We start from the raw sequence: 19006 nt of genomic DNA on the forward strand, positions 1-19006 counted from the left end.
AGATTCTCTGGTCTGATGAAACCAAGATTGAACTCTTTGGCCTGAATGCCAAGGGTCACGTCTGGAGAAAACCTGGGAGACTATTCAGGATCGAGGCAAAGATGAAAGGAGTAAAGTACAAAGAGAACCCGAGGGTAACACTGTCTTTCTGTCTCTAAGTAAGGCAGTTAACACACTGTTTCCCGGGCGCCAATGACGTGGATGTCGATTAAGGTAGCTCCCCGCACCTCTCTGATTCAGAGGGGTAGGGTTAAATGCGGAAGACACATTTAATTTGAAAGCATTCAGTTGTACAACTGACTAGGTATCGCCCCTTTCCTTGATGAAAGCATGCTCCAGAGCACTCAGGACCTCAGACTGGGATGAAGGTTCACCTTCCATCAGGACAACGACCCTAAGCACACAGCCAAGACAACGCAGGAGTGGCTGTTGGACAAGTCTCTGAATGTCCTTGAGTAGCCAAGCCAGATCGAACCCGATCGAACATCTCTGGAGAGACCTGAAAATAGCTGTGCAGAGGCGTTCCCCATTCAACCTGACAGAGCTTGAGAGGATCTGCAGAGAGGAATGGGAGAAGCTCCCCAAATACAGGTGTGCCAAGCTTGTAGCGTCATACCCAATTAAGACTCGAGACTGTAATCGTTACCAAAATTACTTTAACATAGTACTGAGTAAAGGGTCTGAATACTTTCGGAAATGTGATATTTCACAAAAAAATATGTTTTATACATTTTCAAAAATGTCTAAAAACCTATTTTTGCTTTGTCATTATGGGTTATTGTGTGTAGATTGATGAGGGGGAAAAAACAATTTAATCCATTTTAGATTAAGGCTGTAACATAACAAAATGGGGGAAACGTGTCTGAATACTTTCTGAATGCACTATATGTATTATATAATTCTGGATGTTCTCCTCTGTACAGCTTCCAGTAGTTTCCGGGGCAGAGATGGAAGCTGGTTTTGAAGCATCTTGAAGTTATTCACATTCTTTGCTATGCAGTCCACACATATCCTGTAAGACAAAGCAACATGTTTAAAGTGGAAATCGGCAGATGCTGTATCCATTTTTTGGACATATAAAATAATGATATGTACCCATTGCTTCTTGAAGACTATAACTTATCAACTTCCTCATGAGCTGAGTTCAACTGTCAGACCCCATCAGACCCCAGTAAATAATCTGGTTTAACTCCAATGTTTGTTTGTTTGTAAACAAAGTGAATTTAAACAAACACCATTTTGCCTCAGAACATGGTCAAAACTATAATGGTCAGTCCGTCCATCCATAGCTCTGTCTATACATGTGAGTGGTTTCTCCCTCTCCGGCCCCATACCAAAACTATAATGGTCAGTCCTTCCATCCATAGCTCTGTCTATACATGTGAGTGGTTTCTCCCTCTCCAGCCCCATACCAAAACTATAATGGTCAGTCCTTCCATCCATAGTTCTGTCTATACATGTGAGTGGTTTCTCCCTCTCCAGTGGTCAGTCCTTCCATCCATAGCTCTGTCTATACATGTGAGTGGTTTCTCCCTCGGCCCCATACCAAAACTATAATGGTCAGTCCTTCCATCCATAGCTCTGTCTATACATGTGAGTGGTTTCTCCCTCTCCGGCCCCATACCAAAACTATAATGGTCAGTCCTTCCATCCATAGCTCTGTCTATACATGTGAGTGGTTTCTCCCTCTATGGCCCCATACCAAAACTATAATGGTCAGTCCTTCCATCCATAGCTCTGTCTATACATGTGAGTGGTTTCTCCCTCTCCGGCCCCATACCAAAACTATAATGGTCAGTCCTTCCATCCATAGCTCTGTCTATACATGTGAGTGGTTTCTCCCTCTCCTGCCCCATACCAAAACTATAATGGTCAGTCCTTCCATCCATAGCTCTGTCTATACATGTGAGTGGTTTCTCCCTCTCCAGCCCCATACCAAAACTATAATGGTCAGTCCTTCCATCCATAGCTCTGTCTATACATGTGAGTGGTTTCTCCCTCTCCAGCCCCATACCAAAACTATAATGGTCAGTCCTTCCATCCATAGCTCTGTCTATACATGTGAGTGGTTTCTCCCTCTCCAGCCCCATACCAAAACTATAATGGTCAGTCCTTCCATCCATAGCTCTGTCTATACATGTGAGTGGTTTCTCCCTCTTGCCCCATACCAAAACTATAATGGTCAGTCCTTCCATCCATAGCTCTGTCTATACATGTGAGTGGTTTCTCCTCTCCAGCCCCTACCAAAACTATAATGGTCAGTCCTTCCATCCATAGCTCTGTCTATACAAAGCCCCATACCAAAACTATAATGGTCAGTCCTTCCATCCATAGCTCTGTCTATACATGTGAGTGGTTTCTCCCTCTCCAGCCCCATACCAAAACTATAATGGTCAGTCCTTCCATCCATAGCTCTGTCTATACATGTGAGTGGTTTCTCCCTCTCCGGCCCCATACCAAAACTATAATGGTCAGTCCTTCCATCCATAGCTCTGTCTATACATGTGAGTGGTTTCTCCCTCTCCGGCCCCATACCAAAACTATAATGGTCAGTCCTTCCATCCATAGCTCTGTCTATACATGTGAGTGGTTTCTCCCCTCTCCGGCCCCATACCAAAACTATAATGGTCAGTCCTTCCATCCATAGCTCTGTCTATACATGTGAGTGGTTTCTCCCTCTCCAGCCCCATACCAAAACTATAGTGGTACCAAAACAGGGGAAAACAGTTTGTTATTGTTTCGACAACTGATTTTTACTTTAAGGGACGATGAAATGGACATTACATGTGAGGTAAATAAAATGTGTGATTATTATGAGAAAGTTTACCGAAAGAGAGGATAAGGCTGGGTCTGGAAAACAAGTGCATCGTTGCTGTGGCCCTGAAAACATGTGAAAACAAGCAGTTAGTTGTAGTGTCAGTGATTCTACATTTAACCAGGGCTACTGGGATGATTTGGCTGAAGGCTATCGTCATACCGTCAAATTCTCATACGTTCCTACTAGGAGGACGTAGTCACAACTACCCCCAAACACAACGACGTCAGAGTCCTTTGCTTGGCTTGCTGTGTGCCACAACCTGCAGGGGAGGAAAGTCAATGAAATGGGGGATTTAATCAAAGTACAGAGAATGTGCCCTCCGTTTAATCATTGTACATTTTAGGCTAATTTATCTTCACTCCTTGATCTGCACTTACAGACTTCAGATGAGATGGAAATGGTCTGATTGAAGCTTTAGTTGTATCAGTCATACCAGTCATACCAGTCATACCAGTCATACCAGTCATACCAGTTATACCAGTCATACCAGTCATACCAGTCATACCAGTTATACCAGTCATACCAGTTATACCAGTTATACCAGTCATAACAGTCATACCAGTCATACCAGTCATACCAGTTATACCAGTCATACCAGTCATACCAGTCATACCAGTTATACCAGTCATACCAGTACCAGTCATACCAGTTATACCAGTTATACCAGTCATACCAGTCATACCAGTTATACCAGTCATACCAGTCATACCAGTCATACCAGTTATACCAGTCATACCAGTCATACCAGTCATACCAGTCATACCAGTTATACCAGTCATACCAGTCATACCAGTCATACCAGTTATACCAGTTATACCAGTCATACCAGTCATACCAGTCATACCAGTTATACCAGTCATACCAGTCATACCAGTTATACCAGTCATACCAGTTATACCAGGCATACCAGTTATACCAGTCATACCAGTCATACCAGTCATACCAGGCATACCAGTCATACCAGTTATACCAGTCATACCAGTCATACCAGTTATACCAGTCATACCAGTCATACCAGTCATACCAGTTATACCAGTTACCAGTCATACCAGTACCAGTTATACCAGTTATACCAGTCATACCAGTCATACCAGTCATACCAGTCATACCAGTCATACCAGTTATACCAGTTATACCAGTTATACCAGTCATACCAGTCATACCAGTTATACCAGTTATACCAGTCATACCAGTTATACCAGTCATACCAGTCATACCAGTCATACCAGTCATACCAGTCATACCAGGCATACCAGTCATACCAGTCATACCAGTTATACCAGTCATACCAGTCATACCAGTCATACCAGGCATACCAGTCATACCAGGCATACCAGTCATACCAGTCATACCAGTCATACCAGTTATACCAGTCATACCAGTCATACCAGTCATACCAGTTTAATCAGATTAGGAACTAGATTTATCATGATGCTAAACTGTCAGCTACTGTACTACCTTGGTTTGTTGTTGTTTGGATGGTCAAACTCCCTCCATGTCTTTGTGTCAACATCTAAAACCCATCTATCACCTACAGAAACACAACAGATACAAGAAAGAAAGAACTCCATGGAACAGAAGGTTTTCTAGGTGGGTCAAATTGTTGAGTAACAGCTGAGTTAAGGATTTCATCCTACTGGGTGTAAATGGGTAAATGACTTACTCATTGGTTTGCAGTCCACATTCAGTCCACCAAATAGAAACAAAGTGTTATCAGATACTGCAGTGAGGCTGTGCCACGACCTTCCCCCTGGCACAGTGGATGTTGGCACTCTGGAGAAGACATTTGGAAGGAACAGTTAAACACACCAAAGCTGTTATTATGATAAACACTGGAACGTTTTAAAGATGATCATTTGAAAGAGTGAAATATAAATACCTACATTTCAGACCATGTCCATGATTCTAGATCTAGACAATGAATGTCACTTGGTGTGGTTTCCTAAAGAGAAGGGTAGAAGGAAGGGCAAACCACTGAACATCCCAAAACAGGTCAACAAAACTAGTATTAAACTTGACTGTACAGTAAGCAATGTGATCCCATTAATCTTAGCAATGTTTTAGAGTTTTCCGTGTCTCTGCATCAATGCAATACAAAACGTGAGGAGGAGTTCAACTCAACAGAGTACTCACCAGTAATCTGCCCCCATAGACATACCCTTTATGACCAAGTGTTGCACCTGCATGGGCAGCTCTGGGGGCAGGAGCACGACCCTGTCGTCAGAAAGAGCTACTTACAGTACAGGTACAGAAGGACAAATTGTTGCTTGGCTGTTTGTGTGCAAATAACAAATTAGTTCATGTATAACCAGTATCATTGTGCTAGCTTAGCATATAGTGCTGCCTCCCTAAACGTGTCTGTGACTGGGCTTGGACCAGAGTCTTCTACCTCTCCTCTGACTGGGCTTGAACCAGGGTCCTCTACCTCTCCTCTGACTGGGCTTGAACCAGGGTACTCTACCTCTCCTCTGACTGGGCTTGAACCAGGGTCCTCTACCTCTCCTCTGACTGGGCTTGAACCAGGGTCCTCTACCTCTCCTCTGACTGGGCTTGAACCAGAGTCTTCTACCTCTCCATTGACTGGGCTTGAACCAGGGTCCTCTACTTCTCCTCTGACTGGGCTTGAACCAGGGTCCACTACTTCTCCTCTGACTGGGCTTGAACCAGGTTCCTCTACCTCTCCTCTGACTGGGCTTGAACCAGGTTCCTCTACCTCTCCTCTGACTGGGCTTCAACCAGGGTCCACTACTCCTCCTCTGACTGGGCTTGAACAAGGTTCCTCTAGTTCTCCTCTGACTGGGCTTGAACCAGGTTCCTCTAGTTCTCCAAAGTTCTCTACCTCTCCTCTGAATGGGCTTGAACCAGAGTCCTCTACCTCTCCTCTGACTGGGCTTAAACCAGGGTCCTCTACCTCTCCTCTGACTGGGCTTGAACCAGGGTCCTCTACCTCTCCTCTGACTGGGCTTGAACCAGGGTCCTCTACTTCTCCTCTAACTGGGCTTGAACCAGGGTCCTCTATGTCTCCTCTGACTGGGCTTGAACCAGGTTCCTCTAGTTCTCCAAAGTCCTCTACCTCTCCTCTGAATGGGCTTGAACCAGGTTCCTCTAGTTCTCCAAAGTCCTCTACCTCTCCTCTGACTGGGCTTGAACCAGGTTCCTCTACCTCTCCTCTGACTGGGCTTCAACCAGGGTCCTCTACTTCTCCTCTGACTGGGCTTGAACCAGGGTCCTCTATGTCTCCTCTGACTGGGCTTGAACCAGGTTCCTCTAGTTCTCCAAAGTCCTCTACCTCTCCTCTGAATGGGCTTGAACCAGGTTCCTCTAGTTCTCCAAAGTCCTCTACCTCTCCTCTGACTGGGCTTGAACCAGGGTCCTCTACCTCTCCTCTGACTGGGCTTGAACCAGGGTCCTCTATCTCTCCTCTGACTGGACTTGAACCAGGGTCCTCTACCTCTCCTCTGACTGGACTTGAACCAGGGTCCTCTACGTCACCAACACACACGACCACCAGCTTGACAATGTAGGAACGGATTGAGTTATACAACAGGTACCGATTGGATAGCTCCATCAGCGACATTTCAAGCTCACTAAGTTCCACCCAGTGAAGTTATGAGTGCGATGTAATCATACAGTGTGTGTCTGTCTTACAGAGCTCTGTGGTTCCCTCCAGCTGGCTAGTGTTGTATCAAAAACGTGCACTTCATTGTTCCATCCCCAACCAACGTTCTGCTCCTACAAAACACACAATAGAACACGTTGAAAATGGTTGTTGTAATTCATACGTTTGGCCGCCGTCATAAACAAAAAGCAAAAATGTACCAATGATGCCGTGTCCACGATGAAGCTTTGGTCATCCATGATGTCATCAAGTGTCTTGTGACCATATCCACCAAAGTAGGTGACCCTACAGAATGGAAGATTCACAAAGTAGGTGACCCTACAGAATGGAAGATTCACAAAGTAGGTGACCCTACAGAATGGAAGATTCACAAAGTAGGTGACCCTACAGAATGGAAGATTCACAAAGTAGGTGACCCTACAGAATGGAAGATTCACAAAGTAGGTGACCCTACAGAATGGAAGATTCACAAAGTAGGTGACCCTACAGAATGGAAGATTCACAAAGTAGGTGACCCTACAGAATGGAAGATTCACAAAGTAGGTGATTACAGAATGGAAGATTCACAAAGTAGGTGACCCTACAGAATGGAAGATTCACAAAGTAGGTGACCCTACAGAATGGAAGATTCACAAAGTAGGTGACCCTACAGAATGGAAGATTCACAAAGTAGGTGACCCTACAGAATGGAAGATTCACAAAGTAGGTGACCCTACAGAATGGAAGATTCACAAAGTAGGTGACCCTACAGAATGGAAGATTCACAAAGCAGGTGACCCTACAGAATGGAAGATTCACAAAGTAGGTGACCCTACAGAATGGAAGATTCACAAAGTAGGTGACCCTACAGAATGGAAGATTCACAAAGTAGGTGACCCTACAGAATGGAAGATTCACAAAGCAGGTGACCCTACAGAATGGAAGATTCACAAAGTAGGTGACCCTACAGAATGGAAGATTCACAAAGCAGGTGACCCTACAGAATGGAAGATTCACAAAGTAGGTGACCCTACAGAATGGAAGATTCACAAAGTAGGTGACCCTACAGAATGGAAGATTCACAAAGTAGGTGACCCTACAGAATGGAAGATTCACAAAGTAGGTGACCCTACAGAATGGAAGATTCACAAAGTAGGTGACCCTACAGAATGGAAGATTCACAAAGTAGGTGACCCTACAGAATGGAAGATTCACAAAGTAGGTGACCCTACAGAATGGAAGATTCACAAAGTAGGTGACCCTACAGAATGGAAGATTCACAAAGTAGGTGACCCTACAGAATGGAAGATTCACAAAGTAGGTGACCCTACAGAATGGAAGATTCACAAAGTAGGTGACCCTACAGAATGAAAGATTCTCAAAGTAGGTGACCCTACAGAATGGAAGATTCACAAAGTAGGTGACCCTACAGAATGGAAGATTCACAAAGTAGGTGACCCTACAGAATGGAAGATTCACAAAGTAGATGACCCTACAGAATGGAAGATTCACAAAGTAGGTGACCCTACAGAATGGAAGATTCACAAAGTAGGTGACCCTACAGAATGGAAGATTCACAAAGTAGGTGACCCTACAGAATGGAAGATTCACAAAGTAGGTGACCCTACAGAATGGAAATATAAAAAACTATCGGCCTAAATCAAATCTTCCATTCCTCTCAAAGATTTTAGAGAAGGCTGTTGCGCAGCAACTGGAACTGCCTTCCTGAAGACAAACAATGTATGGAAATGCTTCAGTCTGGTTTTGACCCCATCATAGCACTGAGGTGGCACTTGTGAAGGTGGTAAATGACATTTTGATGGCACCGGACAGAAGGCTCTGCATCTGTCCTCGTGCTCCTAGACCTTAGTGCTGCTTTTGATACCATGGAAGATCACCACATTCTTTTGGAGAGATTGGAAACCCAAATTGGTCTACAGAATGGACATGTTCTGGCCTGGTTTAGGTCTTATCTGAATGGAAAGATATCAGTTTGTCGCTGTGAATGGTTTGTCCTCTGACAAATCAACTGTACATTTCGGTGTTCCTCAGAATGGAAGTTCTGTTTTAGGACCACTATTGTTTTCACATATATTTTACCTCAGAATGGGGATGTTATTGAAACATAATGTAAACTTTCACTGCTATGCGGATGACACACAGCTGTACATTTCAATGAAACACGAATGGAAGATTCACCAAAAGCTAGAAGCATGTGTTTCAGACATGGAAGATTCACAAAGTGGATGGCTGCAAACTTTGGACTATTAAAGTAGGTGACAAAACAGAGATGCTTGTTCTAGGTCCCAGAAGAAACAAAGAGATCTTCTGTTGAATCTGACAATTAATCTTAATGGTTGTACAGTCGTCTCAAATAAAACTGTGAAGGACCTCGGCGTTACTAGGTGACCCTGACTCTTTTGAAGAACATATCAAGACCATTTCAGAATGGACAGCTTTTTTCCATCTACGTAACATTGCAAAAATCAGAAACTTTCTGTCCAAAAATGATGCAGAAAAATTAATCCATGCTTTTGTCACTTCTAGGTTAGACTACTGCAATGCTCTATTTTCCAAAGTAGGTGACCCCAGGATAAAGCACTAAATAAACTTCAGTTAGTGCTAAATACGGTGACCCTACAGAATCCTGACTAGAACCAAAAAATTTGATCATATTACTCCAGTGCTAGCCCTCAGAATGGAACACTGGCTTCCTACAGTCAAAGCAAGGGCTGATTTCAAGGTTTTACTGCTAACCTACAAAGCATTACATGGGCTTGCTCCTACCTACCCTCTGATTTGGTCCTAGGTGACATACAGAATGGAAGATTACGCTACGGTCACAAGACGCAGGCCTCCTAATTGAAGAATTTCTAAGCAAACAGCTGGAGGCAGGGCTTTCTCCTATAGAGCTCCATTTTTATGGAAGGTGACCCTACCCATGTCAGAGACACAAACTCGGTCTCAACCTTTAAGTCTTTACTGAAGACTCATCTCTTCAGTGGGTCATATGATTGAGTGTAGTCTGGCCCAGGAATGGAAGGTGAACGGAAAGCTCTGGAGCAACGAGGTGACCCTTGCTGTCTCTGCCACAAAGTAGGTGACCCTTTTTCCACTGGGATTCTCTGCCCTAACCCTGTTACGGGGGCTGAGTCACTGGCTTGCTGGGACTCTCTACAGAATGGAAGATTCCCTGGGGGGGTGACCGTCACCTGAATGGGTTGATTCACTGTTGTGGTCGGCCTGAATGGAAGATTCACCCTTTGGGTTGTACCCTACAGAATGGAGATCTTTGTAGGGCTAGAATGGAAGCCTTGTCTCAGGATGGTAAGTTGGTGGTTGTAGATTTCCTCTAGTGGTGTGGGGGCTGTGCTTTGGCAAAGTGGGTGGGGTTATATCCTTCCTGTTTGGCCCTGTCCAAAGGGGTGTCCTCGGATGGGGCCACAGTGTCTCCTGACCCTCCTGTCTCAGCCTCCAGTATTTATGCTGCAGTAGTTTATGTGTAGGGGGCTAGGGTCAGTTTGTTTATCTGGAGTACTTCTCCTGTCCTATTCGGTGTCCTACAGAATGTAAATCTAAGTGTGACGTTCTCTAATTCTCTCCTTCTCTCCTTCTTTCTCTCTCTCGGAGGACCTGAGCCCTAGAACCATGCCCCAGGACTACCTACAGACATGATGACTCACAAAGTTGCTGTCCCCAGTCCACCTGGCCATGCTGCTGCTCCAGTTTCAACTGGCCTGGGCCCTACAGAATGGACCATGTCCCAGGACTACCTGACATGAAGACTCCTTGCTGTCCCCAGTCCACCTGGCCATGCTCCTGCTCCAGTTTCAACTGTTCTGCCTTGCTATTATTCAACCATGCTGGTCATTTATGAACATTTGAACATCTTGGCCACGTTCTGTTATAATCTCCACCCGGCACAGCCAGAAGAGGACTGGCCACCCCACAAATGATTCTCTAATTCTCTCTTTCAGAATTTCTCTCTCTAGGAGGACCTGAGAATGGAAGATGCCCCAGGACTACCTGACAGAATGGAAGATTCACAAAGTAGGTGTCCCCAGTCCACCTGACTGTGCTGACTGCTCCAGTTTCAACTGTTCTGCCAAATTATTTGACCATGCTGGTCATTTATGAACATTTGAACATCTTGGTCATTTTCTGTTATAATCTCTAGTAGGTGACCACAGCCAGAAGAGGACTGGCCACCCCAGAATAGCCCGGTTCCTAGGTGACCCTACAGAATGGGTTTCTTCCTAGGTTTTGGCCTTTCTAGAATGGAGTTTTTCCAAAGCCAGGTGCTTTTACACCTGCATTGTTTGCTGTTTGGGGTTTTAGGCAGTTTCTGGAAGCACTTTGAGATATCAGCTGACCCTACAGAATGGGCTATATAAATAAATTTGATTTGATTTGATTTGAATGGAAGATTCACAAAGTAGGTGACCCTACAGAATGGAAGATTCACAAAGTAGGTGACCATACAGAATGGAAGATTCACAAAGTAGGTGACCCTACAGAATGGAAGATTCACAAAGTAGGTGACCCTACAGAATGGAAGATTCACAAAGTAGGTGACCCTACAGAATGGAAGATTCACAAAGTAGGTGACCCTACAGAATGGAAGATTCACAAAGTAGGTGACCCTACAGAATGGAAGATTCACAAATAGGTCTACAGAATGGAAAAGTAGGTGACCCTACAGAATGGAAGATTCACAAAGTAGGTGACCCTACAGAATGGAAGATTCACAAAGTAGGTGACCCTACAGAATGGAAGATTCACAAAGTAGGTGACCCTACAGAATGGAAGATTCACAAAGTAGGTGACCCTACAGAATGGAAGATTCACAAAGTAGGTGACCCTACAGAATGGAAGATTCACAAAGTAGGTGACCCTACAGAATGGAAGATTCACAAAGTAGGTGACCCTACAGAATGGAAGATTCACAAAGTAGGTGACCCTACAGAATGGAAGATTCACAAAGTAGGTGACCCTACAGAATGGAAGATTCACAAAGTAGGTGACCCAGAATGGAAGATTCAGAATGGAAGATTGGAAGATTCAAAGTAGGTGACCCTACAGAATGGAAGATTCACAAAGTAGGTGACCCTACAGAATGGAAGATTCACAAAGTAGGTGACCCTACAGAATGGAAGATTCACAAAGTAGGTGACCCTACAGAATGGAAGATTCACAAAGTAGGTGACCCTACAGAATGGAAGATTCACAAAGTAGGTGACCCTACAGAAAAGATTCACAAAGTAGGTGACCCTACAGAATGGAAGATTCACAAAGGTGACCCTACAGAATGGAAGATTCACAAAGTAGGTGACCCTACAGAATGGAAGAAGTAGGTGACCCTACAGAATGGAAGATTCAAAGTAGGTGACAGAATGGAAGATTCACAAAGTAGGTGACCCTACAGAATGGAAGATTCACAAAGTAGGTGACCCTACAGAATGGAAGATTCACAAAGTAGGTGACCCTACAGAATGGAAGATTCACAAAGTAGGTGACCCTACAGAATGGAAGATTCACAAAGTAGGTGACCCTACAGAATGGAAGATTCACAAAGTAGGTGACCCTACAGAATGGAAGATTCACAAAGTAGGTGACCCTACAGAATGGAAGATTCACAAAGTAGGTGACCCTACAGAATGGAAGAACAAAGTAGGTGACCCTACAGAATGGAAGATTCACAAAGTAGGTGACCCTACAGAATGGAAGATTCACAAAGTAGGTGACCCTACAGAATGGAAGATTCACAAAGTAGGTGACCCTACAGAATGGAAGATTCACAAAGTAGGTGACCCTACAGAATGGAAGATTCACAAAAGTAGGTGATTCCAAAGTAGGTGACCCTACAGAATGGAAGATTCACAAAGTAGGTGACCCTACAGAATGGAAGATTCACAAAGTAGGTGACCCTACAGAATGGAAGATTCACAAAGTAGGTGACCCTACAGAATGGAAGATTCACAAAGTAGGTGACCCTACAGAATGGAAGATTCACAAAGTAGGTGACCCTACAGAATGGAAGATTCACAAAGTAGGTGACCCTACAGAATGGAAGATTCACAAATAGGTGACCCTACAGAATGGAAGACAAAGTAGGTGACCCTACAGAATGGAAGATTCACAAAGTAGGTGACCCTACAGAATGGAAGATTCACAAAGTAGGTGACCCTACAGAATGGAATGTGACAGAATTCAGAATGGAAGATTCACAAAGTAGGTGACCCTACAGAATGGAAGATTGACCCTACAGAAAAGATTCACAAAGTAGGTGACCCTACAGAATGGAAGATTCACAAAGTAGGTGACCCTACAGAATGGAAGATTCACAAAGTAGGTGACCCTACAGAATGGAAGATTCACAAAGTATGGGTGACCCTACAGAATGGAAGATTCACAAAGTAGGTGACCCTACAGAATGGAAGATTCACAAAGTAGGTGACCCTACAGAATGGAAGATTCACAAAGTAGGTGACCCTACAGAATGGAAGATTCACAAAGTAGGTGACCCTACAGAATGGAAGATTCACAAAGTAGGTGACCCTACAGAATGGAAGATTCACAAAGTAGGTGACCCTACAGAATGGAAGATTCACAAAGTAGGTGACCCTACAGAATGGAAGATTCACAAAGTAGGTGACCCTACAGAATGGAAGATTCACAAAGTAGGTGACCCTACAGAATGGAAGATTCACAAAGTAGGTGACCCTACAGAATGGAAGATTCACAGAAAAGATTCACAAAGATAGGTGACCCTACAGAATGGAAGATTCACAAAGTAGGTGACCCTACAGAATGGAAGATTCACAAAGTAGGTGACCCTACAGAATGGAAGATTCACAAAGTAGGTGACCCTACAGAATGGAAGATTCACAAAGTAGGTGACCCTACAGAATGGAAGATTCACAGAATGGAAAGTAGGTGACCCTACAGAATGGAAGATTCACAAAGTAGGTGACCCTACAGAATGGAAGATTCACAGAATGGAAGTAGGTGACCCTACAGAATGGAAGATTCACAAAGTAGGTGACCCTACAGAATGGAAGATTCACAAAGTAGGTGACCCTACAGAATGGAAGATTCACAAAGTAGGTGACCCTACAGAATGGAAGATTCACAAAGTAGGTGACCCTACAGAATGGAAGATTCACAAAGTAGGTGACCCTACAGAATGGAAGATTCACAAAGTAGGTGACCCTACAGAATGGAAGATTCACAAAGTAGGTGACCCTACAGAATGGAAGATTCACAAAGTAGGTGACCCTACAGAATGGAAGATTCACAAAGTAGGTGACCCTACAGAATGGAAGATTCACAAAGTAGGTGACCCTACAGAATGGAAGATTCACAAAGTAGGTGACCCTACAGAATGGAAGATAGGTGACCCTACAGAAAAGATTAGGTGACCCTACAGAATGGAAGATTACAGAAAAGTAGGTGACCCAGAATACAGAATGGAAGATTCACAAAGTAGGTGACCCTACAGAATGGAAGATTCACAAAGTAGGTGACCCTACAGAATGGAAGATTCACAAAGTAGACCCTACAGTGATTCCCTGACCCTACAGAATGGAAGATTCACAAAGTAGGTGACCCTACAGAATGGAAGATAGGTGACCCTACAGAATGGAAGATTCACAAAGTAGGTGACCCTACAGAATGGAAGATTCACAAAGTAGGTGACCCTACAGAATGGAAGATTCACAAAGTAGGTGACCCTACAGAATGGAAGATTCACAAAGTAGGTGACCCTACAGAATGGAAGATTCACAAAGTAGGTGACCCTACAGAATGGAAGATTCACAAAGTAGGTGACCCTACAGAATGGAAGATTCACAAAGTAGGTGACCCTACAGAATGGAAGATTCACAAAGTAGGTGACCCTACAGAATGGAAGATTCACAAAGTAGGTGACCCTACAGAATGGAAGATTCACAAAGTAGGTGACCCTACAGAATGGAAGATTCACAAAGTAGGTGACCCTACAGAATGGAAGATTCACAAAGTAGGTGACCCTACAGAATGGAAGATTCACAAAGTAGGTGACCCTACAGAATGGAAGATTCACAAAGTAGGTGACCCTACAGAATGGAAGATTCACAAAGTAGGTGACCCTACAGAATGACCCTACAGAATGGAAGATTCACAAAGTAGGTGACCCTACAGAATGGAAGATTCACAAAGCAGGTGACCCTACAGAATGGAAGATTCACAAAGTAGGTGACCCTACAGAATGGAAGATTCACAAAGTAGGTGACCCTACAGAATGGAAGATTCACAAAGTAGGTGACCCTACAGAATGGAAGATTCACAAAGTAGGTGACCCTACAGAATGGAAGATTCACAAAGTAGGTGACCCTACAGAATGGAAGATTCACAAAGTAGGTGACCCTACAGAATGGAAGATTCACAAAGTAGGTGACCCTACAGAATGGAAGATTCACAAAGTAGGTGACCCTACAGAATGGAAGATTCACAAAGAGGTGACCCTCAGAATGGAAGATTCACAAAGTAGGTGACCCTACAGAATGGAAGATTCACAAAGCAGGTGACCCTACAGAATGGAAGATTCACAAAGTAGGTGACCCTACAGAATGGAAGATTCACAAAGTAGGTGACCCTACAGAATGGAAGATTCTCAAAGTAGGTGACCCTACAGAATGACAAAGTAGGTGACCCTACAGAATGGAAGATTCACAAAGTAGGTGACCCTACAGAATGGAAGATTCACAAAGTAGGTGACCCTACAGAATGGAAGATTCACAAAGTAGGTGACCCTACAGAATGGAAGATTCACAAAGTAGGTGACCCTACAGAAAAGATTAGGTGACCCTACAGAATGGAAGATTCACAAAGTAGGTGACCCTACAGAATGGAAGATTCACTACAGAATGGAAGATTAGGTGACCCTACAGAATGGAAGATTCACAAAGTAGGTGACCCTACAGAATGGAAGATTCACAAAGTAGGTGACCCTACAGAATGGAAGATTCACAAAAGGTGACCCTACAGAATGGAAGATTCACAAAGTAGGTGACCCTACAGAATGGAAGAATGGAAGATTCACAAAGTAGGTGACCCTACAGAATGGAAGATTCACAAAGTAGGTGACCCTACAGAATGGAAGATTCACAAAGTAGGTGACCCTACAGAATGGAAGATTCACAAAGTAGGTGACCCTACAGAATGGAAGATTCAAAGTAGGTGACCCTACAAAGTAGGTGACCCTACAGAATGGAAGATTCTCAAAGTAGGTGACCCTACAGAATGGAAGATTCACAAAGTAGGTGACCCTACAGAATGGAAGATTCACAAAGTAGGTGACCCTACAGAATGGAAGATTCACAAAGTAGGTGACCCTACAGAATGGAAGATTCACAAATTCTACAAAGTAGGTGACCCTACAGAATGGAAGATAGGTGACCCTACAGAATGGAAGAAAGTAGGTGACCCTACAGAATGGAAGATTCACAAAGTAGGTGACCCTACAGAATGGAAGATAGGTCTACAGAATGGAAGTAGGTGACCCTACAGAATGGAAGATTCACAAAGTAGGTGACCCTACAGAATGGAAGATTCACAAAGTAGGTGACCCTACAGAATGGAAGATTCACAAAGTAGGTGACCCTACAGAATGGAAGATTCTCAAAGTAGGTGACCCTACAGAATGGAAGCTTCTCAAAGTAGGTGACCCTACAGAATGGAAGCTTCTTCTCAAAGTAGGTGACCCTACAGAATGGAAGCTTCTCAAAGTAGGTGACCCTACAGAATGGAAGATTCTCAAAGTAGGTGACCCTACAGAATGGAAGCTTCTCAAAGTAGGTGACCCTACAGAATGGAAGATTCTCAAAGTAGGTGACCCTACAGAATGGAAAATTCTCAAATTAGGTCACAGAATCACAAAATATTTTCTGTACATGTAGACTTCCAGTCACTGCACAGAATGGAAGGCTAGCTAGCATTGGCTAGAATGCTTCTAATTGCCAGAATCTACAGAATATTCCCAGAATTAAAAAATGTGTCATTTGAACTTCCAGTCACTGACTGTCTTCCTGTTTGTAGCAATACTGCAATGGGCATTGACGTTGCATTCTAATGTTATATGTCACTGACCTGTTGTTGAAAACCCAGCAGCACAGCTTATCTCTGGGTGAAGGAGGAGAGCCACTCTCAGCTTTCACGTTCTTCCATCTGTAGTCCCCATCCAGGAGGTTGACACGGTAAAGCTACAAGCACACATCTTTTCAGAATGTAACACACGTGTCTCTGAAGCTAGAGTTCGACACCCATCTGAACCGTCTCCTAACAACGGAAGCCTTAATAATGATTAATAAGCTCAGAAAAAATAGTTGCATATCAGGGGAACTACAGTTTCTGTTGAGCTAGCTCACCTGATTGGTCTGTCCCGTGTCATCATATCCTCCGAATATGTACATGTGGCCAATTAGAAAGCAGCTGCAGGTGCCTGACATGGGGGGCGGGATCTCTCCTGACATTTGACACGTTTCCCTTCAGAAGACAAAATGAATAAACCAACTATGAATACACAATACACTACACACTACACAATACACTACACAATACACTACACAATACACAATACACTACACACTACACAATACACTACACAATACACTACACAATACACAATACACTACACAATACACAATACACTACACAATACACAATACACTACACAATACACTACACAATACACTACACAATACACTTAGCTCTGTTCCAAGCAACAGAGATAAGCCTTAATGAACATTTGGCTTGGGGGTAGATGTCACATTCTGGGGTCAAACTGAAGATAAGACCAGTGCAGCACTATAGACCAGTCTAATACTATAGACCCGTCTAATACTATAGACCACTATAGACCAGTCTAATAGTATAGACCCGTCTAATACTATAGACCACTATAGACCAGTCTAATACTATAGACCACTATAGACCACTATAGACCAGTCTAATACTATAGACCACTATAGACCAGTCTAATACTATAGACCAGTCTAATACTATAGACCACTGTAGACCACTATAGACCAGTCTAATAGTATAGACCCGTCTAATACTATAGACCACTATAGACCAGTCTAATAGTATAGACCCGTCTAATACTATAGACCACTATAGACCAGTCTAATAGTATAGACCAGTCTAATACTATAGACCAGTCTAATACTATAGACCAGTCTAGTACTATAGACCAGTGCAGCACTATAGACCAGTCTAATAGTATAGACCCGTCTAATACTATAGACCACTATAGACCAGTCTAATACTATAGACCAGTCTAGCACTATAGACACTATAGACCCGTCTAATACTATAGACCACTATAGACCCGTCTAATACTATAGACCACTATAGACCAGTCTAATACTATAGACCAGTCTAATACTATAGACCAGTATAATACTATAGACCACTATAGACCAGTCTAATACTATAGACCAGTCTAGCACTATAGACACTATAGACCAGTCTAGTACTATAGACACTATAGACCAGTCTAATACTATAGACCAGTGCAGCACTATAGACCAGTCTAATATAAATATAAAAAAAAAAAATATATGCCATTTAGCAGACGCTTTTATCCAAAGCGACTTACAGTCATGTGTGCATACATTCTACGTATGGGTGGTCCCGGGGATCGAACCCACTACCCTGGCGTTACAAGCGCCATGCTCTACCAACTGAGCTACAGAAGGACCATAGTATAGACCCGTCTAATACTATAGACCAGTCTAATACTATAGACCAGTCTAATACTATAGACCACTATAGACCACTATAGACCAGTCTAATACTATAGACCACTATAGACCAGTCTAATACTATAGACCAGTCTAATACTATAGACCAGTCTAATAGTATAGACCAGTCTAATACTATAGACCACTATAGACCAGTCTAATACTATAGACCAGTCTAGCACTATAGACACTATAGACCAGTCTAGTACTATAGACACTATAGACCAGTCTAATACTATAGACCAGTCTAGCACTATAGACACTATAGACCAGTCTAGTACTATAGACACTATAGACCAGTCTAGTACTATAGACACTATAGACCAGTCTAGTACTATAGACACTATAGACCAGTCTAATACTATAGACCAGTATAATACTATAGACCACTATAGACCAGTCTAATACTATAGACACTATAGACCAGTCTAATACTATAGACCAGTCTAGTACTATAGACACTATATACCAGTCTAATACTATAGACCAGTCTAATAGTATAGACCCGTCTAATACTATAGACCACTATAGACCAGTCTAATACTATAGACCAGTCTAGCACTATAGACACTATAGACCAGTCTAGTACTATAGACACTATAGACCAGTCTAATACTATAGACCAGTGCAGCACTATAGACCAGTCTAATAGTATAGACCCGTCTAATACTATAGACCAGTCTAATACTATAGACCAGTCTAATACTATAGACCACTATAGACCACTATAGACCAGTCTAATACTATAGACCACTATAGACCAGTCTAATACTATAGACCAGTCTAATACTATAGACCAGTCTAATA

General features: G+C 43.1%; 1 protein-coding gene across 1 annotated transcript; it reads right to left on the bottom strand.

Annotated features, from left to right (window-relative positions):
* Nucleotides 1-496: 496 nt before the first annotated feature.
* LOC124029221 (kelch domain-containing protein 1-like) lies at nt 497-16951 on the bottom strand. The gene is made up of 11 exons (XM_046341002.1): nt 16823-16951; nt 16545-16657; nt 6638-6722; nt 6467-6550; nt 4952-5032; nt 4702-4760; nt 4482-4591; nt 4277-4349; nt 2978-3077; nt 2828-2880; nt 497-1012 (listed from the first exon to the last, which is right to left on the bottom strand). Exons 1-11 carry the CDS (start codon nt 16925-16927, stop codon nt 892-894), a joined length of 984 nt encoding a protein of 327 aa, XP_046196958.1. The 5' UTR covers nt 16928-16951; the 3' UTR covers nt 497-891.
* Between the last annotated feature and the right edge of the window lie 2055 nt (nt 16952-19006).

Source organism: Oncorhynchus gorbuscha, unplaced genomic scaffold, assembly GCF_021184085.1.
Source record: "Oncorhynchus gorbuscha isolate QuinsamMale2020 ecotype Even-year unplaced genomic scaffold, OgorEven_v1.0 Un_scaffold_5799, whole genome shotgun sequence".
Classification (NCBI taxonomy): domain Eukaryota; kingdom Metazoa; phylum Chordata; class Actinopteri; order Salmoniformes; family Salmonidae; genus Oncorhynchus; species Oncorhynchus gorbuscha.